This window comes from Aricia agestis, chromosome 9 (assembly GCF_905147365.1).
Source record: "Aricia agestis chromosome 9, ilAriAges1.1, whole genome shotgun sequence".
NCBI classification, from domain to species: domain Eukaryota; kingdom Metazoa; phylum Arthropoda; class Insecta; order Lepidoptera; family Lycaenidae; genus Aricia; species Aricia agestis.
The window spans coordinates 9,919,474-9,941,716 of record NC_056414.1 but is presented as its reverse complement, the minus strand read 5'-3'; the positions used below and the strand labels follow the sequence as shown (position 1 = coordinate 9,941,716).

General features: G+C 35.3%; 2 protein-coding genes across 2 annotated transcripts; both read left to right on the top strand.

The window, feature by feature from the left end:
* The first annotated feature begins 275 nt into the window (after nucleotides 1-275).
* On the top strand, nucleotides 276-5,064 carry LOC121730450 (translocating chain-associated membrane protein 1). Its single transcript, XM_042119484.1, has 9 exons — nucleotides 276-383; nucleotides 488-637; nucleotides 740-928; nucleotides 1,047-1,200; nucleotides 1,366-1,543; nucleotides 1,912-2,027; nucleotides 3,219-3,364; nucleotides 3,807-3,921; nucleotides 4,006-5,064. The coding sequence occupies exons 2-9, from the start codon at nucleotides 503-505 to the stop codon at nucleotides 4,104-4,106; spliced, it is 1,134 nt and encodes a 377-aa protein (XP_041975418.1). The 5' UTR covers nucleotides 276-383; nucleotides 488-502; the 3' UTR covers nucleotides 4,107-5,064.
* A 3,066-nt stretch (nucleotides 5,065-8,130) lies between these two features.
* LOC121730306 lies at nucleotides 8,131-22,168 on the top strand. Its single transcript, XM_042119291.1, has 4 exons — nucleotides 8,131-8,213; nucleotides 10,621-10,782; nucleotides 15,190-15,295; nucleotides 21,943-22,168. Exons 1-4 carry the CDS (start codon nucleotides 8,159-8,161, stop codon nucleotides 22,064-22,066), a joined length of 447 nt encoding a protein of 148 aa, XP_041975225.1. The 5' UTR covers nucleotides 8,131-8,158; the 3' UTR covers nucleotides 22,067-22,168.
* The last annotated feature ends 75 nt before the right edge of the window (nucleotides 22,169-22,243 follow it).

Sequence of the window (22,243 nt, the reverse complement as noted above, 5' to 3'; positions counted from 1 at the left end):
TCCATGGGTGTAATAGGCCGAATCGCAGTATCACAGTCTTGATCACAGCACAGTACACTTTAATTGTGAATCACGTGATCGGTGATACTAGAATCATGATAATATTGATGCGTGTAATACCTGCCTATGCGACTCCGGAAAAATAACTCTTTCTTGTTAAAAAATAAATAATATGAGAGCCTCATGTTCAAATTTTTCTTTTTTTTTTAATATTTTTTTGCCCGAAGACGCCAAGGTCGCCAACACAGCAAACAACAAACTTGTTGACGTTTGAGTTTTGACCGCGTAGCAAGTGAAAGTGTCACGTCAGTCGTTTAGCTGTCAAATTTCATAGAAGTTCACTGATACCGTGATACGTTTTAGGTTTACAAAAATTATATCTGGTAAATGTTTTACAATAATTAAATAAGTTTCAAAGAGGCCTACGGGCATTTAATATCACTTGTTTTTAGCTATACATCGAATTCAGTGTAATAATCTCTTGTAGGTTAAAACCGGGAAGATGGGGTCAAAAGCTGCAATTGGACGAAAATCTAACAAGAACCCCCCATTTTTTAGTCACGAATTTGTGATCCAAAACCATGCTGACATTGTGTCATGCGCTGTTATGGTATTTCTCGTAGGCCTTATGGTACAGGTACGTTTATTCCGGTGCCACGTAAGTGGACGTAGCATAATTGTTTCTGTAAACATTTTTTATAAACTCCGTGAAAATCTCATAATTTCTGTTTTATTCTAGTCGACAAGCCCTGTAGCGAGTTTATTTATCAGTTTACATCACAATGTATCTGGTGTTGAGCCAACAAGAGATGGCCCCAAAGGTGAACCATTCTTGTATGAAGCTGGCTGGAAAGATGCCTGTGCCGTCTTCTTCTACTCGTTAGTTTGCATTGTCATGCATGCCATCTTGCAAGAATACTGTTTAGATGTAAGTATTGTGTTATTTTACTTCTTCAGGCGTCTTCATGTTCTTTTGTTACAGTCAACAATAGATCTATCCTATTCATATGTTCATTACTTGTTTCATAATTAATTATTGTTTGTAGAAAATATCAAAGAAGCTGCATTTATCTAAATCAAGGTTGAGTGCACTGAATGAATCCGGCCAACTTATTGTGTTCCAATTGATAACTCTGGTCTGGGGAGCCAATGCGATATATAGAGAAGGATTTGCCTTTAACATTTCATCACTATGGGAAGGTAAATATGAAAATGTACATTACAATAAATATTTTAATTGAGGTTTTTTTAGAATTAAGATTGTTTTGAATCCTTATAAACAATACACAATACATGGTACTTTAGTTAGAATTTTTCCCCAGTGTATTTTCGTACTTCTTTACCATATTGAAATGTGTATTATAGGTTACCCAAATCACCCAATGAGCTTTTTATTGAAACTGTGGTGGGTGATTCAGGCTGCATACTGCATTCATTTGATCCCCGAACTGTACTTCCAACGCATCAAGAAAGATGAGTGGTCAGGACGCATCCGTCATGCCATCACAGCTTTTGCATTCTTAGCACTTGCATATGGATTCAAGTAAGTGGGTTATCAAACGGTAATAAACATTTTAGGTTTATGTTGGTCAAAGTTACAAAAAAGTTTTTTCTTAAAATTAGCCTTTACAAAAATAGAGCATGCATTTACATAATCTTGTTATGTAATCAGAAGTAATTGTTTTGTATTACATAAACATTAATTACACAACAGAAGCCTGTTAAATTGATAACAACTGCAATATACATAATTAACATTTCACAAACTTATATTTAATATTATGTGATACTTTTATTGCCAATTATGATAAAATAATTAGACTTTTAAATACTTTTTATCAGCAATGATTGCAAGTTAGATAAACTTATGTTAATATTAAAATATAGTTAATGTTGTAATGTTTTTTTTAGATTCCAGAGGGTGGGAGTGTGTCTGGTTGTGTTGCACTCAGCATCGGAGTTTGTTGCTCACCTCTACCGTCTCAACTCAATTTTGAGGGGTGAAAATGAAGATTACATTGACAAAAGTAAGACCTGGATTATTTTTTAATCATAAATCAATAAAAATTCTAGCACGAAATGTAAACCTTACATTCCACTTTCAAGTAAAGGACCTTGAATATAACGCCTTTTTGCTTTTGAGTTTTGACACATTCAATGCCACCATGATTTTCTAGTAGTTCCTAGCGATGCTGCCCTATAAAAACGCAAACTATGCTAGGTGTGCTCTCGGCACTGCAGGATGAAATTACGTAGCACGCTAGGCATGTTCACTGGCACTTTAAAGAAGTAAAATCATAAAAAGCTTTTTTTCTTAGTTAAAAATTAGGTATTTTGTCCTTTTTGAGTTTCTGCAGAGATATTTTGTTTTTAGCAGTGTTTGTGCTTTAGAGGGTTTATTATGGCTGCTTGTTTTAAAATTGTTAGTGCACTTAATACTTATTGTGACATGGATTAGTGATGAATTGTAAATCATTCGGTACCTACTTTATGATATACATATAGATAGCACATTGTATTGTCAATATTTACGTATTTCAGCTTTTTAAAGCATCACGGCAGGCATGATAACATACCCATAAGTCATAACCTAGTGCTTGTGCTGTTTTATGTAATTTATTATATCTTTTGTGTTCAAATTACAAAAAAATACATTATATTTTATTATTTGCATTATAAATTTAGTAAATTGATCAAACAATATAAAAGGTTGAGAACTTGTGTAGATGAACACGCCTGGCATGTTCGCGGCATTACATAATAAATTATTTTCGATGACATAAAAAAATATTCGATCATGGAACCACTTAAGAATTCATTAGCTTACGGCACAAAGTTTCCGCTCTGAGCGTTTTGGTGAAAAACACTGTCTTATCTTTGAGATATTGTGCTCGCGGCATGGAGATAAAGATTAGTGTGGACACGCTAGGTGTGTTAGTGGCACTGAATGTGTTAAAGGCGTCTAGTGTAAATGAATTTTTTCTAGATTCATTTAGCAAAAATCGTCATTGACTCTAAAAATACTTTAATCACTGGAACACTTACAGCATAAAATATTATAGTGTTGGTGAAACACCTATTTACATCCATTTAGGAACATACCTTTCAACTTTTGCCAGGATAAATTAAGTGTTCCATATTTAATTACATTTAGGAACCTTTAAACTTTTTCCTGGATAAAAGTGTTCTATATTTAATGGTTTTATAACACTCCACAGCCCTGAGCACACTCAACGGCTTCGTGTTCGTGATCGTTCGGCTGTGCTCGCTCGTGCTTGGCGTGCTCACCTTCTACTTCGGCCTGGCCGGCGTCGCGCCGCTCGTCACGCGCGTCGCTGCACTCTTCGTCCTAGTCTCATTCCAAGTGAGTGTGAAAGAGAGAAAAGACGTTATGTAGAGAAATCAGATTTCCTGTAAGCCTAGCTGGGCTGCAGTCTTTCATATACTTTGTTAGCAAATTCTGAACATTTGTTAAAAATGTTGCAAAAGGCAAGTGCTTTTGACTTGCCTGACACCACCGCTCACAAAGCCCGATTATAATATGTGCAAGGTTGCATTGAACTTCACGTAAATAAATTGTGGAAACTTTGTATTGTGTGACACAAGTCTTCGTTTATTGTTAATGTTTTAAAATATTACAATGCAAAGCAATATATTTAATAATTTATCGACTTTGTGAGTGCATACATCTTCACATTAAAATATTTAATGCCCTTATTGTTCTATTGAATTTTAAGTTTTGTGACTGTTCAAGGATGCACCAACAAACTTTGTATTAAAACTCATAATATTATGTGTGATTGCAGGTGTACCTGATGTTCAACTTTATCTCGGACGTGATTAAGCAGCGACAGGAGGCCAAGCAGCTGGCCCAGACCAAACCAAAGAAGGAGCGAAAAGACAAGCCGAAAAAAGAAAAAGGTAAAGCAAATTAAAATTTATTGAAGATTGTTGAAGATTTATTGTGTAATTGTGCAATGTTTAATCGTGTTTAATTTATAACAGTTAAGAAAGCTCAGACCGAAGAATCCGATTTACCGGAGGTCGATCAGAACACAAACAAAATTTTGAGACAGCGGCAAGCGAATTCCACTAAGGCCAAGTAAACGCACACTAACACGCGCCCGCGCTGCGCCGCGGCGGCGTTCACACTAACGCTTTTCAAACGCAGCGACGTCGAAAGCGTTCGTGTGAATATTAAGTTTTACTAACAAATCTTCCAATTTTACTTTTAAGTTTTTTTTTATCTTTCACGATGTCACCGCACAAATACTCCATAGCAGTGATCCGTTCGGAAAGAATTGTTTTTGAGATTATGTGTAACGCCACACCGGCGAACGAAATTATGTGAAATTTATTACAATTGAATGTTTTCAAGTTACAAAATGGAGTAGCACTATTGTCATTACGTATAGTGGATACAGGGTTGTAAAAATATCTCTTTAAAATTGTAAAATACGTATAGGCTAACGTGTTGTTTATATGAATATATTGATAAGAATTTTACAATAATATATTAGTTCATTGAGAAGGTGAAATTCCATTTATAATTTTTGCATTTCTATATTTGATGTTACTACGTGAATTCCAAGAACTCGTATCTTATATTTTATTTTTATATTCTTATATTTCTATTACATCCTTAACTTTACTATAGACGAATGAACTATTCATTTCATGTGGTGCTTTTTAAATTTATTTCTAAATGTTCCTACCTGTAAGGTGTATGCAGGACATCGTCGACTCTCTACTATATCTACTACACTACACGGTCGTTCGCTAGCGCTGCGTCAGTGTGAATTAAGTGTGCTCTGCCCCTAACGTTGACTGGGCATTTTTCACACAAATTTTTCGTGACGCTAGCGTTCGTCCAGAGCCTACAATAGAGACACTGTAATCTGCCATCAAATAACTTTCAATTATATGACTGTGTCTAATTAGAAATAATTATTATTGATGTTTTAACAAAATGGGAACATGCTCATAAATGTTCATATGATTTCCATAAGATGTCAATTTTAGGCTTGATGTTATTTTTATTTCTAAATAAATTTTGTAACTACATTTTGTTTTTGATTTGTCTCCCTTAAAGTTTAAACGCTTGTGTATTGTTCTATTATATAATTTATGAAAGTATAATATTTTTGAAGAAAGACAGCGTTGTAGCAGATGATATATTAATATTGATGCAATTTGAAAAATTTGCCCCATATAAGTACATAATAAATAATTATACAACCTGTAACAACACACCTCTAGTAATCCAATACTTGAATGCCTTTTACTTTATCGATATTTATACATGCGGTTACCGCGCTACGTGCAGATATGCACAAACCACCGACTTTTTCCAACATAAAAATTGTTTACAATATTACATTTCCCAGTTATTTTGTTTCTGTTAGGATCTTTAAGTCAAACGACTTGAGGATCATTTTGGCATATTCAAAGGGAAAAAGCAGTGGCGTAACTATATCATCTGGGGCCCTATCAGTAAAAATCGTCGTTAATAATAAAACATCAACAATCAATGTATAAAAAATTCTGACCTCACGGCCTCTTGGTCCGGGGCCCTTTTGGGTCGGGGGCCCGTGGCATTTTGCCAGCCCTGCCACCTTATAGTTACGCCACTGGGAAAAGGATCCCGTCGAATGTGCCATTGGTGATTGGTTCATCAATAAAGTGCATAACTACCGACTTGGCATATATTATAGACTTTAAGAGCTATTGTCTATACCAGTGGTCCCCAACCTTTTTTTTCATGCGGGACACAAACATGTTTTAGTCTTGGAGTCGCGGGCCGCAACAAAAAATTTTTAGGGTTAAAAAATAACATTCTTCAAAATTAACGATTTAAAATTTTTTTACGACTATCACGTAGAATTTACATTATTTTGCCGGTGGGCGTGAATTTCAAAATTGTTTAACATCACGCGGGCCACAAATAAGGTCCCGGCCGGCGGGCCGCATGCGGCCCGCGGGCCGTGGGTTGGGGATAGCAAGTCTATACGATTGATTTGTAAATTGTGTGACTAATGGTTACTAATTATATTTTGTAATTTATATAATATGAGTGGCATTGTAGTGATGGATGTAAGTTATACAATAGCAAAAGGTGTCATTTCTTCTCTTCTAGAGTAGAATGATCTATACTGTATATCCTTAAAAGCAAGCTCTGTAATGGGTGTTTATACCAGCTAGGCTGCCAACTGAAGGGATACCACAAAAAATCCATGACACAAATGGGTTAAATGATATCAAGAAGTCCCAAGATTTTTGGGCATAAACAACCCAAACCCTTGCAACCTTTATGAATATAGAATCTTCCATAGCAGCGATAGTTTTATATACCATGCAACATTTGTTCGACTGACAGTCCACGCCTTATAAACAGTAAGTATACAAATAGAGGTAGAGTTAAAAATAAGTAAGTATTCAAGTCCACAACGAGTCTGGAGGCTTACTACGACACCGTTTTGAGTCTCAAACAATCGAATGAAAATGCCGCGTCCTGCTCTAAGAACGTCGTTTTACGATTGTTAGAGTAGGACGCGGCATTCTCGTTCGATTGTTTGAGTCTCAAAACGGTTTCGTGGTACGGGCCCTGAGACGTAAGTTAATTCGATGAATGTAATTTTAGAGTAAATAGCGAGTGGAAAGGTTGATTATTATAATTTAAGGGAGATTTTGTGCGATCGAGTCTGCGGCGCCCATACAGTCGGCATGGCGCGGCCATGCGTAATAACAGCGTATTCGTCTATCTTGGGATAAACCGCTGCTTATAGTAATATCATGTAATACGTTGTCGTTAGTAGATTAGATACTACCACTACCGACTGATATTGGATATCATATACTTCAGAGTTCAGACTACTTTATCGAGTGGTTTCTGTAGATTTCCCTTGATACCATAAACATGCAATGTGCCAAACTTAAATCTATCTCGCTAGTTAGTATAGATGTTAAGGCCTCGATAATTAATTGTGACTTGCGCAAACAACGGTTAACATCTAGATAGGTTGCCTAGGTCCGATATACCTATATCGGACCTAGGCAAAAAAAAGGCTAATCCCCATAGCTTTAAAAGCTCTCATCTCAACAATTAAACGAGCTTACCATAAGTTCACTAAGAAAAGTCCAAAGTGTGATAGAATATACGGATAAATTATATAATATTCTTATATGTTTGCATAAGCTGCAAAAAAAGCTCTCATTTCTGACACTATAGGCTTTACGCGCCTAAAATCGTTTTAAAGACCTATAATAAGTCGGAGAATTTAAATAATTTTTTTTTTATTTATTTATTTGTTAATACAACAAGATGAAAATATTATAATTTAGTACTAACAGAAAAACCACGTAGGTTTAATGACGTAGTACAAGTTATTATCTAGCATGCGGTAAATTATTATTGTAAGTAGCTGTATTACATGTACTACTCTCTACTCTCTTTTTTATTAAATAAGGGGGCAAACGAGCAAACGGGTCACATGATGGAAAGCAACTACCGTCGCCCATGGACACTCGCAACATTAAAAGAGCTGCAGGTGCGTTGCCGACCTTTTAAGAGGGAATACGCTCTCTTTTTGAAGGTTTGCAGGTTGTATAGGTCCGGAAATATTGCTGGTGACAGTTCGTTCCAGAGTGTTACAGTTGTACAAGACTAGGCCACTCATCAAAGTGATGAGGATAGTACATATATATTTCGCGTGGGGCGATGGCGAAAAGTTGCAGGAGTTATGATTCCGAACAATTCCTCAGAGCAGCTCTCCCCTTGATAGAACCGATAAAGGATGCAGAGTGAAGCTACATCTAAGTAGTATTTTCTCTCGTTTTTTTTTTTAATATTTTGCGAATTTCTTTACGAAAATCTCTAATCTAGCTAGATTTGAATCATCATCATTATCAATGATTCATAAATCAAACAATAACCGCTTCTTGTGACCTTGATCTTACATTGACTTTAATCATTTAACTAGATTGCTTTCATTTCAACTGCAGTTCGATTTTGCATCTAAAAAAGGTTCTACTTAAGTTTTTGTCGATCTAATGATAGGTTTGGGAACCGTTATGCCGTCACGAAGCTTCGCCGCTATACGATATATATAAGGCTGTATATTGTGCGGCGCGAAGCCAGTTCTGTCGGAGTATTGACACGATGCACTGCCTGAGTTTGCTCGTCCTCGCCGCGGTGGCGGCCATGGCGTCGGCAGGTTAGTGCCCTTTTTGCCACTAATTTTTATCCTTATGAGTCATGTAAAGGTTTTTGTGGAGATTTGAGCTTATGAGATATCTACCTATAAATAAACTGAAGCTGGCAGTTGTGATGAGCTGATACTTAAGTTTATTCTCCAGTTTTAATTTACAAATAAATGCACCTAAGTCGCTATACCTATGTATCTAAATAACAAATAAGCTTAACGTAGATACGTATTAACTTATTCTAAATTTCATTTGAAACATCGGATTGTTGAGATATGAAGGGGATGGTAATACAATATGCGTATAAAAAGTTACCGGCTTCATGACTCATGTAACTAGATAAAATCCATTCAAATCTTCAAAGTTAAATAGCAATAATTATTAATATCCAGACTATACCTACTCTTCACTGGTTATGGCATATTATTGACCCTCATACACCTTGCTATATTCTAATGATATTATAATCCATTATAATTATTTATAGACGCTACATAGAAAAAATCCGAGAGTTGCAATGTCTTTATTCATAAAAATAAATATTTATGAATATTTTTAGTAACGAGTCAAGTATGATTTGATAACTAATTAATTTCACTAACGTCTGCACCCTACTACCTTAGGAGTTAGGAATTGCATAGAAATTTACTCATTATTCTATCATTGTTAAGTAAAAGCCTTGTAAGTCATAGTCACATTCAAGAGCTTGTAAAGTTGTCCGACTTGTCAATGACATGAAGTCATGTTACTGACTTGATGAAGTTATTCATATAATTCACGATCGTGTTAATTTATTATTATTAGTTAAGGTCGTCTTCACATGAGAAGATACGAGACGAAGTTATTATTTGCTTAATTAAGATATTCACCTGCGTTTCAGGGACAATTAATGCAAAGCATAATAATATCTCCTTTTTGAACATTCAGCATGAAACATGTAGGTACTTACATAGAGTACCATTTTCATAATCTGGATGTCTTTACTTTTTACTCAAGGCGATCGACTCTGGCAATTTAACCAATTGACGCCTGCAATCCCGTTGTGCCAAAATTCATTTGTCGGGCGGGAACCCCTTCGGAAAATCTGAAGTAAAAGTATGTCCTTTCCCGAGACTCAAACTATCTCCATACCCAGCAATATTGGTTCAGCGGTTTGAGCGTGTGTTTGTTACCTCAACAGACATATACAGACAGACGGACAGACAGAGACACGCTTTCGCATTGGATGTGGATTAAAGTCACATAAGTGTGAATATTTAACCGACTTATAAATTAAGTTAAATTTTATATCGTCAGAGCCAGACTTTGGTATAAAAACAGCAACAATACAGTTTAGAAATAAAAAATATATTTGTCAAAACTTAAAGATACGAAATCATGAGCGTCTAAGTTAATGCCCATCATCCGGTCACGAAGAGCTGAGGTCGCACGGCGCACCACACTTCACGATCTGCCAAGCGATGACTTCAACCATACCTACCATTATACCTACTTCCTCGACGCTTCTTTGTTTTGATGATCTAATCGTTTTTGGGATTCCGCACTCAAAAAATAAAATCCCCCTGACACATTCGCTGTGAGTTTTCCCCTAGCACTGAATTTATGTACTTTTAAGTTAGATACTTAAAATTTTAACAGACTATGTAACTATATGACTAAATTTATACAACCATTAGCATAATAGTAGAATAAATTATATAATAGTAGAATAAATTATATATCATACTTTTAGTAGTGATGGTCATAATTCAGAATTTTTGCTATTTTGTATGGAATCGAGAGACGATTCTCACTTTTGTTTTTTCTTAATCACGTCAAATTGTAATTAGGTATTGCTTTGTTTTGAACACCAGTAATGGAAATGTTTATCACAGTAATAATATATTGGTTGCTTTTAAAGAAATTAATATTTATAATAAGTAATTATTATTTTTGAAGCGAGCAATGCCGCGCGTTGATGTCTTTTTCATTACGATTACATTATTTTTACGGTCAGCGCCAAATCAGATAAGTAATAATTAAATTGATTGCTAGTCAACTCCAACAAAACTCGTGTTGTATTCATTATAGTTTGATAATTTACTAACAAAGTCTAATTGCTAATTTAGAGCAATGACCATAAACTGGCAATACTAATTAGTAATTACTTATCATCTGATTCGGATATTGGTAATTCGGTTGTAAGAAATGCTGATATTTTGTAACCCTTTCAAACTAGTTTCGATGACGGTAATTTCAGTAAATCCAGCTACACGGGAGTAATTTTATAGTGCCCATGTGCGAGCGCAGTATAAAAGACATATTTTGTTGGCTCACAATTGATCCTTGTGCGTAGCAGACGTCAGGGCTCTAATGACCTGCCTTTGGAAAAAATACTCTTATAGTAATTTCTTTCAAATATTTTCCCCACATTTTCAGCGGGTCAGTTCTACGTACCACGAGCCTACTACGTGATCGACGCGCTCGGCCACGAGTCGGAGCCGGTGCCTCTCCGCCGTCTGCGCCGCTCCCTAGTCCCGTACCCCGTGCAGAGTTATCCTGGTGGCAGCAGCGCCACTGCTAACGCTAATGCTGAGTCTTGTGAGTATCACTGTAACTGAGGTCTAAAGTAGTCAGTATACAAAGGCCCACTGCAGGCCACGCCATTGCGCGCCATGCCTGAAAATCATCCGCTATCATACACCATTACCCTGTCTACACAATGGCGATGGCTAGTAGTGGGCCAGCATGGACCATTGTGAAGATGCAACTTTAGTGAAGAGCTTATTTTGTGAGTGTCTTTAATGGTAAGAAGCTAAGTTGCTATCGCTAATAGCAAGAAAGATGGACAATGAAAGCGGTCACCTCATATCAAAATGGAAGTAAGCAGCGCAGACGAGCAGCTCTAGGTACCCTTGTGGTGCTTACATCAAAATAAATTTTGTTTTCAAAGTTCATCGTCATAAATAGAGGGTTGAAATAAACTTTATACAAGGGAAGAGATTTCTTTTTAGAAATCCTAAATAGAAATAGAATCCTTCGTGTCGTTTTACTAAATAAACTGTAATATTGAAGTGTTTCCTGTGCACAATAAATTTAGAGCTCGTAAAATTATTATGCTCAATTGTCATTACTAGCAAGTCAAAAAGTATGAACGTATGAGTACATAGTACAAGAAAATATTTATGAACTATATTCCCTTGGCTATAGCAAAGCTAGCATAATAAAACTTTAGCAATGAGCCTACTATCGTCATTTGTTTGTCGAACGCTAAACTTAAAAGCGCACATTTTCTGGTGAACAACTTTCCCATGTTTTAGAAGCTACTGAGAAATTGCCGCAGTTAGCCACCGGTTTACAGACGTGCTTCAAATGCACCGTTAGCTTTACGGAACTCCATTGTTCGCGAAATGTTTACTGGTAATAGCTGTCCATCAGCAAAAGCTATATAAAAAGTACTTCACTTCCACACTCAATAAAATATAGCGACAAGTAATGGAGCTGCACAAATAGGTTTTATTGCTTGTAGCAGCTTCTTCCAGACAGCCTTGCATCTTAAAAGTTTTTACCATATTTGGCTTTTAACGATACAGTATGTCGAGCGAAACGTAAATATGAAGCAGCTCAATAGGTAATTAAGACCCTGAGTGGACTAATAGTTGGCGAGGGGAAGAGGGGATTTCGGGACAAGCTCGAGCGTGTCAGATTAAGCTTGTATAGGCTTCCGACATATTGTGTCTAGTTATCATGGTATAGAAATCAGATTTCTCACGTGGTGGGTTGAAAACATTATTTTTTTGAATATTGAAATATCTCCATGACGCTCGAGTGACTACACAAATAGCACCTTCCCCTCCCCTACTTTATGTGGGTAACTGACAATTTGAAACTGTGTTTTTTGCATAAATTGAGGCTTTAGGACCTATTCTATGTATCTATAGATAGATATATAATATTAGCGAGATGATGAAGTAGTTAAATTACAAGGTTTGTTCAAATTATAAGGGAAAAATGAGTAAATGCACTTATGTTCTAAAATGTTACTTGCCCAGCTCATGTCTTTAATTGTAATTAATAAAAGTTTAACCCCATTTTATTGTAAAATAACGTTGATTTTGGAAGTTACAATAAAAAAAAAGTGATAAATAATTAATTGGTAAATAGAGTTAAGCTTAAAATCTATAAACTATATAGAAACATTGTAGGAGCAGCTACTTATATCTTTAATTAAATGATTTGACACTGAACGTATTAAAATTGAATTTTAAGTACGTTTAATTAAATGAACTACTAAAATTTTAAACACGGTTCGCATCAGAGTTCTATAAACTCTGAAATCCGGTTTGGTGCTTCCACTACACAGATTCGATTCAGGAAAATAAAATACTAATTTACAATCGTCAGCGTTCGGGATTTTTATTAGTCACGGCTTACGTTACTAATTGTGAGTGTCGGCCTTCCTGCTAAGTCATGTCATACCACATCACTATTGAAAACAATTTTTTGCAAACATCATCAAACAATCGATTCATTAAGAGTCATATCCGGGAAAATATCGTCGAAATGTCCGTTTTTAGGGTTCCGTACCCAAAGGGTAAAAACGAGACCCTATTACTAAGACTTCAATGTCTGTCCGTGTGTCCGTCTGTCTGTCTGTGTGTCTCCAGGCTGTAACTCAAGAACCGCTATAGTTAGATTTCTGAAATTTTCACTGATTGTGTAATATCTGTTGCCGCTATAACAACAAATACTAAAAACAAAATAAAATTAATATTTATGGGGGGCTCCCATACAACAAACGTGATTTTTTTGTTATTTTTTACTCGATATCAATAAATGCAACACTTGAAATATTCACGAAATACTCAGTTATAATATTTGTATAAATTAAATAATTAAGGCTCACAAGCCCAGCAAGCTTCCATACAAAAAAACACAATTTTCAGCCTATTTTTGCTCGATTGAGGTACGGAACCCTTCGTGCCCGAGTTTAACTCGCACTTGGCCGATTTTTTTATATAATACTAGCTGTCCTGGCAAACGTTTCTTTGCCATATAAAGTATTTCACCCGTATTATTTTATTGAAGTGACTAAATAAGTATGTCACCATGGGCAACGTCGATCGCTATCCCGTCGCACAAACAATGGTCGCCGTCAGTCTCGAGTTGTAATAATTTACTATTATTTATTCAACAAATGCACTTATACCTAAATATAAAAAGTACCCAGTAGCCGATTCTCAGACCCACTGAATATGCATATAAAATTTTGTTAAAATCAGTAAAACCGTTTCGGAGGAGTACGCGGCCTAACATTGTGACACGAGAAATTTATATATAAGATGTGCCTTCGTTATTACTTTTCAACTACATAATTTCAATTCTCGAATTAACTCTGTACTAATGTCTTCTAATCTGTAAGGCTACACACGTTCAATTTCCTTACTTTTTTAGGTTCTGCAATTTAAAACGACCGAATTCTTAATTTACTTATATGGTGACTACAAACCATGTTGTTTTTTAACTTTAAAACTATGCAGATGTCTGCAGAACAGTCTCCAACGGGAATTTTATTGTGATTCCGTATTGGTACCCGATGTACTTTTGGAATACATTAACTGCAACGACATTTTAGTATGCAGACTGGATGGTATGGTGCACTCCCATAACTGTGTCAAAGTAGTCAGTCGTGGGAAAGTCTGATGTCTGAACACACCATAAAGTTAATATACCTAGCGGAATATATTAACTTTATGGAACACAGTGAACAGAATTAATTTAAATGCCATGGTGTCTAGCTCATAAAGTTAATATTCCGCTAGGTATATTAACTTTATGGTCTACGGGTATTTTCATTAAGTTGCGCCCAATAACTTTCATATAGTAGAAGTATTAACTCAAAGCCAGAAATACAATATAATATGATACGTAATAGACAAAATGCATACATAATACTTGTAGAATTTAATAAGTTAAATTGCATCTGTCTACAATGGGATGATGACAAGGTCAAACATTAGCGAATTTTGTTAATGAAATATAGAAATCACGGTAAAAAATAAGTGTTCCCAAAATTTCAGCTCGATAGCATTTGTATTTTTTTGTTATGCGCCTTCAAAGTTGGATAATCAAGTCGAATTTTTTTTCAATTATATTTCTTAATATTTGTATACCATTCTATAACTTAGGCAATTAAAAGCAACTTTTGTTATAAAACCACTTTCAAAAACGCAATTTTCATAAACTACGAAAGAGTGACGTCAGTTTTTCGTAGCACTTTGTATGGAGCGTTTCGGGCAGGTCTATTTTATGAGATGTTTGAATTGTCATATCTTGGTGAATTTTTAAGCTATCAGAGTCATTCTTTCAGCGACGTTTCTATTTTTTAAGGGTCGTTCAATTACCAATAAGAAAAAAATTGTCATCAAGCCTATTCGAAGGGTGAATCAGCATAAAACTTCATCTAAAATTTTGTATTAAATTATGTGTTTCGTAGTTTTTACTACATCCTAATAATACGCCAATTAGTATTCATTATTCAATAAGGGTACCCCGTTGCAGTCAGATCACTCGGTCAAATCGTGTGATAGTGTAAAACGTCTTTAATAAGCTAACGGTCCGAACGGGTCACGTGCAAAGTGGTGGTCCACAAAAAATGTTACTTAGTCCATTTCGCCGGAGGCTGATTGATACAATTTGGTTCATACGCCTTTCTAATTATTATTATTGGCGATCTAAAATAAGCGTCGAATTTCTTTAGGCTACTTTAGGCTATCAGATCTACTAGCTCTAATACCTGTATAATTTACAATTTTTTATCGGAACCCAATTTTTTATTCAAATTAATTAGGTATGCAGCACGTTTCTGTAATACATAGTGTGCTCAAAGCTTGGGAAGACTGCCGAGTTACTCGTGGTCATATTACTGCACAATAATAGTAAATAAGTTTTAAAAACAATAATGAACAATATAATAATTAATAACAAAATTTAATTTTCTTTTTCCAGGGGGCGGCAGCGCGAACGCGAACGCGAACGCTCAGGCGCACTCCGGCGGCAACGGCGGCTGGGGGGTGCCGGGCGCTATTTACGGCTCTGCTCCATATGGACTAAGGTACTATCAGATAAGTTGATTCATAGGCAGATGGCGGACCTAAGTAAGTTGGTATCAGACTAAGCACCTGTCTCACCACTTCCTGATAAGTGCGGAATAGGCTATCCATCACCTAACTTGACAGATAATGTATGGAGAATCTGTCTGTATGTGAAATAGCCTAGCCTAGCATTTTGGAAACGAAGTGGTGATACCCTACGACAAACAAACTTTGTACATTATACAGGGTGTCCATTTAACCAAAAAATTAGGGTGTTAATTTTTTTAACATATTTTATTCCAGTCAAAATCCTTGCATCATGCAGGTCACTTCGTACCAATTACGATATGGCGCAGGCCAGTCTGCCGCCAACTCACCTCACGAGCACAACGTAGGGGTAGAGAGGGGATGACGCGTTATTTTTAAGGATCAATATAATATCCAAATTTGGCCGGAAACTTTAATTGCATACTGGTATGGTAGTGTAAAGTCTCTCTTCGCTCTGCAAATATTTTATCAATGAGGGGGTAATATTTTTAAAAGCATCACCGTTTAGGAATTCCCGTCTATAAACCAAGCATTTACTTGCTTCTGATACAACTCTACAATAACTACATATTAATAGATATTAATTGTATACAATTTTGTCGATTGTCAATTTAGGCGATTTGCCAAATACGTAACGTTGACTACTGCAGTTTGCATAGTAAATTTTTTCCACGTTAAACTTCTTACACACAATATTTTTAATCATTATAAAAATTAAGATTGCTTACAACACAGTGGTATGCCATGTCTACTGTTTTTATTGTTCTGTGGCTTACAATCTAAACAAAAAGTATTGATTTACTAAGAAGTTAGTATTTGTTCTTAAAGTACAGTATACTCAGTGGACTATAATCCCATTTAAACTATAATCTGGGGACACGGTTGTGCTCCCGCCAAGACGAGCTTACGAAGCGCAAGGGCACTACCTACTTTTTCTCGAAGTTTTATATATCTTTTAGAACATAATTTGGCGAACCATAGTATGGAATAGAACCTTAAAAGTTCTATATTTAGACTGAGACTATAGTTTAAGGTACTAGGGTTCATAGTAACCCTATTTTACGTCCAGTTAATTATTTAAAAAAATTCACTATATTTTGTAAAGCTAAAGTTCGCGCATCCTCAAATTAAACCGATGTGTAATTTGATAAATTCTAATATTTTTGTGCAGATTTAGATTCTATCTGATTTAAATACTGTTTAATCAAATACCAATAATTCTTTAATAAAAAAACTTTTTGACTTTATTAGCCATAATATTAGCTATTTAGTAGCCATATTATCAGAAGCTTCATTAGTTTCTGGTGACAGTATGCAATAAGCTGCTATATCATCCAAATATCTTCACTTTTGGGTACTGCATCTCTGTTTCATAATTTGTAACTAACTGTTATTTTCTGTTTCATAGGCACTAACGCCGGGGTTCTCACTGGTGTCGGCTCATCCATCCAGTCTTTTCCACCAGTTGCAAGCGTCGCCGCGCCGCGTCAGCTCTGCAACTGCCGGAAGATCACTAACATTATTTATTGGAATAAATGGTTATGTTTAGCATAAAGTTTTTCATTGTGGTTGTGGTAGTTGTAAGTTCTATTAGTGTGTTTTGTATCACTTCTAGTGTTAATACTTACATTACATTACATGTACCTGTTATAGTATTGACGGACCAGCCATTTAGAAGACTATCCAACCTAATGACCACCCCATCGTGGGGGGTGTCATTTTAAATATTATGAGGATTCATAGATAATTTTCCGATTAAGGAATCCGTTTGTGAAATATTAAGTTTTACAGTGTAAAAAGTCGTTAGAGTCCAGTGTCCCCCCTTCTGCCAGCTGAACGGTGGCTTCTGGAAATGTGAAAAAATTCACGGGAGTAGAAAATATGCTGAATTTAAAAGGAAAACTATCACGGCTAAAAAGACTTCATAAGTTATTGAGTAATAGTCGATCAAGTAAAAAAATGTATTCGGCGAAGTATAAAGAAACTTTTCGTTCAAATTCCTTTGAGAGTAACTGAGATGATGTTGTTAGTAGTGTAAAAATTTAAAAAACTAGCGGTACTACGGATCCCTATAATGCGCGTGGTCCGACACGCACTTAGCCGGTTTTTTTATATGTAGATACTGTGTGATCAGTTTAGTCAAGGTGTGACGACACGAGTCCTCACAAAGCTAGGCTTTTAGCTAGATATCAATAATTATAAAATTATTCCTATGTATTTTTTTACTTAAATACTGAACAAAATTGACAAACGATGATAATCGTAGGTAAATATATTTTGCTAGTTAAGGGAAAATTAGGAGCAGAAAACTACAAACATGTTTTCAAATATTAAAATAAAATTATTAACACCGAATATCCTTCGACTATAGCTAAGTATCTAAGTTACTGTCCACACTGTAGTCGTCGAGAAAATAATAGGATCAAGGATGAATGATGAAATGAAGCTAAAAGTTTTAAAAAAGTTAGTAAGAAATCCCTTTTACTTTAGTAATCTCTACTTTTCGTGTACCCAGAAGAAAAAATGTGTCAAAGTTTGCATAAGTAGTACAGCCCCCGTAGACAACTGGCAAAACGCTAACGCTAACGCTAGCGCTACAAAATGTATAGATTTGACATTAGAGTTCGCTAGCGAAGCGATGACTTATGCCAAATCGCATACATTTTGTAGCGTTAGCATTAACGTTAGCGCTTTGCCACTTGTCTACGGGCCCAGGCATGTAAGACGTGCAACTTGCTTTATTTTAAAGTGGAATATTATCGAGTATTAAAATTTACAAAGGTAATATGAAATACAATAATTAACGATACGGAATTTTACCGATTGCTCCCCAGTATTTCTTCTCCCATTTAAAAATAGTAAACACTACATTTATTTATTGCAACTTCAGATTACAGTTAAACCAAATAATAATAATTAAAGATGTGAATGGAAGAACCAGACAAGTAATATTTCATAACATAAGGACAATTAATCTTTTTTCCCTTGTAATTTAAACAAACCTTGCAACTTACCTACTTCAGTTCATCATCTGGCTACATAAAATTCACATTATTATTTATATTTCAAATCATTTTCCGGCCCTAAAGCCTCCATTTATATCTTATGCAAAAAAATAGCAATTTTTTAACTGTTACTTACCTTAGCTTCTTCCACTCATGTCTTCAATATTAGACAACTTAAAGCTTTTGTTTAGTAAAGTGTATTTATTATCTACTAGATGTGCCGCGCGGCTTCGCCCGCGTAGGTAAATTAGGAATTTTACGGAAACCGTACATTTTCCCATAAAAAATAGCTTATGCCCCTACTCCCTTCACGTGGTCTACTCTATATCTGTGCCAAATATTGCCATAAAAATTGCTCCAGTAGTTCGTGAGATAAACCCTTTCTAATATTTCCCCCGTTTTTCCCACATTTTCCTGAGTTTCTTCGGTCGTATTAGTCTTAGCGTGATAATATATAGCCTTACTCGATAATCTAACACTGAATAAGATTCTAAATCGGACCTGTAGTTCCTGAGATAAGCGCGTTCAAGCTAACATATTCTTCAGGTTTATATTTAATATTAAAGTATAGATTTTTTTAAATTATAGACTCGAGTCTCGATCTAAAAGACTATGAAAAGTACCAATAACAGGGTCATAATAGGCTCATAATAATGGGACGATGCATGGTATAATATGGTTGTGATGATGATGATGATGAATGTAATTTGCATAGTAGCATATGTTTTCCGTTCTTAAAACAACGCCGAAACTCCCAAACTTGTATCTATAAAGAATCAGGCGTTCTCTCAGCACCTTCCGAACCACGGTATACCAGGTATACCTCGGTGCAAAATCTTAGTTGTTGGTAACATATGCTTAGAATACTTCTCACGAAACTGAAGTCACCACATATTTTTCTATACATTTTGAGGAGTTCACTCGATTACTTATGGATCTTTCATCAGATCACCACTTTTGTGAATATAATACCAAATTGGGATAATACCCTATATACAAAAAGAAAATTTTTGAAAATATGTTAACAAACGGCGGTTTTGAAAGTCGATTAAAATTATAGCCTATGTGTTATTCTGATGTATAAGCTATATTATTGTAAAGTTTCATTGAAATCCGTTCAGTAGTTTTTGCGTGAAAGAGTAACAAACATCCATACATCCATACATCCAAACAAACTTTCGCCTTTATAATATTAGTAGGATAATATTAGTAGGACTAGTAGGAAGTAGGATAGTAGGAAGTAGGATGGATACTTAACAAACAACAACATTTCAGAATCTACTTATTTTAGATAGCCACTGATGTACTGTGTCCCTACCTCCTCACTGTGCCACTGATGAGACAATTAGAAGGTAACTATGACGAATTATAATGATATCTCAACAAAGATAAAATGCGTCGATGCACCGACGTATATTTTGAAATTAGCCCAACATAACTGTACATGCAGGTCTAGAACTCTAGACAGATATCCTGCTAGAGAGTATAGATATGATTATCAACATAGACAGCTTACATAATATGTAAGCTATCTGTAAGGTATTATAATAATGAAACTCTACGGAACCACCAGCGAAAGTTCTATATCACTCCAATATAAGATTAAGTGCTTATTGATTGCATCAATTTAAGTTGATTTGCAATTCTAAAATGAAAATATTTTGGTATAACTAAATAACACTGGATGCAAATCGATTAAGCAATGCTACATATAAAATAAGTTTATTGCCGCTATTACCATATAAAGAATTATACTAATAACTCATGCTTTTATCTTTTCGATCGATTATAACTGCTTAACTCGATTCGACTAGCGATGCCGCCCGACACCGCTCGCGAAGGCCTCGTAAAAAATAGAAGAATTAAGCAGCTATAATATTAGCGATTTAAGTTATTATATTACCATGAACATTTGACACCTCTCATAACAATAATAATATAATATTCATGAAACTGCTTTTATGGATTTTATTTAAGTCTATTTACATTTTACTATCTCTATGTTTTGGATTTGAGCACTTTAGGCGACCATGGGAGGTCCCATTTTGTAAAGAAGTTCTTGAAATATTTTGAAATTTCGATATCGAAATACGGCTTTTGTTTCAAATAAATGGAGTGAAATATAATTTATGGAATATGAAATCAAATAAGTATAATATTAAATACAGGAGTATCACAATATTATGTTACATTATACTTTAGCGTTAAGCGCTTGTCTACGTTGCGTGTAGGGCGTAGGCATTTCGTTTGAAGTTTTTCTAATAAATACTAATAAACAGGATATCTATCTATATAATATAAAACTCAAAGGTGACTGACTGACATGGTGATCTATCAACGCACAGCCCAAACCACTGGACCGATCGGGCTGAAATTTGGCATGCAGGTAGATGTTATGACGTAGGCATCCGCTAAGAAAGGATTTTGATCAATTCCACCTCCAAGGGGTTAAAATAGGGGATAAAAGTTTGTATATAATAATACTTCTTAACGCGAGCGAAGCCGCGGACAAAAGCTCGTTAAAATATAAAGTCTCTTGTACTCATACTTATATCCAATGTATGAGATTACGTGCAATAATTTTGTTGGATATTTTTTGCCTATTTACAGGCATAAATAATTCTGTATATAATAACAATTCTGTGATATAGGCTTTTAGGCATAAAACATTTTTAAGCCACGCATTGTTGATAAACTGTGACTTCGGTGTAATAATTCATAAAGCTTTTAAGTTTCACAGCAGACACTGATGGTTGACATTAATATTCTGCATCTTAAGGTGATCGCACATTTATCAGTATGCACGCGCCGAACGCGCCACATTTTAGAATTCGTTGTATGAAATGCTGTGAAACCTCGCATATTCGTCCGCACTATACACGCCGCATTTCGTGTACTATGCGGTGAGTTCGACGCGTACGCGCGTACGGCGCGTACGGTGCTGACAAATGTTCGATCAGCTTTATGGAGTTGTGACCACAATTTCGAGTTAGGCAATGTTTAAGTGTATTCAGCAACTAATAACACATGTTTAATTTAAAGTTATTAATAAAAAAGCCTGGAAAGTTTTCTTAATTTTCTTCTTATTATCTGTCATTTGGTTAATTAATCTGATATTGTTAATGTCCATGACGTAGATGATACGTTATGATATTATGACTTATATAAATCTAGTTTTGTAAAGATTAAAAAAAATTGGGTCCACTACATTGCTTTCAAGTTAATTGTGTAAAAAGGACTAACGAGTCATGATTTCCCGTACATTTTCCTAACGTGGTCAGAAATTTTTATGGCAGTGTAAATGTAGAGCTAGATAAAAACATTGATAATAATTATGTATTGTAATTTGCAACAGATAGGCAGGCGCACCTGACTGATTCATTTGTGTATTTTAAGTTCTCTAACTGTGCCTAACCCAGTACAGTCACGATCATAACAAATGTTATCAAAATGAGATTAGATAGCCATTACTCATTAGGCACATGAGCCTCTATTTTTTTTGCATTTGCTAATCTATGCAAACAATTTATTATCAAATAATTTACCTGTAATTTATTAGTATAGAAGTTAAACCCCACGTTTAATATATTGATTTAAGCATATCATTGTTTTAGTTCTGGAGAATCCCGTCGTCAGTTCGGGCCAGCCTACGGTCGTTCTGTTACAGCGACCACTTCCGTAGGCGTCGACGCTTCAGGCTCCGGCTACTACGACCAAATAGCTTCAGTGTCCAAATAATTAACCTTATGTTTTCACTTTCTTTGTTCCTATTAATAAATTAATTTAAGTTTTTGTTTAAAAATGGATGGATGAGATAGAAATAAAATGTGTAGTTATTAAAATCGTTTATTGCATAAAATACTTAGAAGCCTCTATTTTCATACCCGTATTGCGTCATAGTTAGGTAAGCTGTGA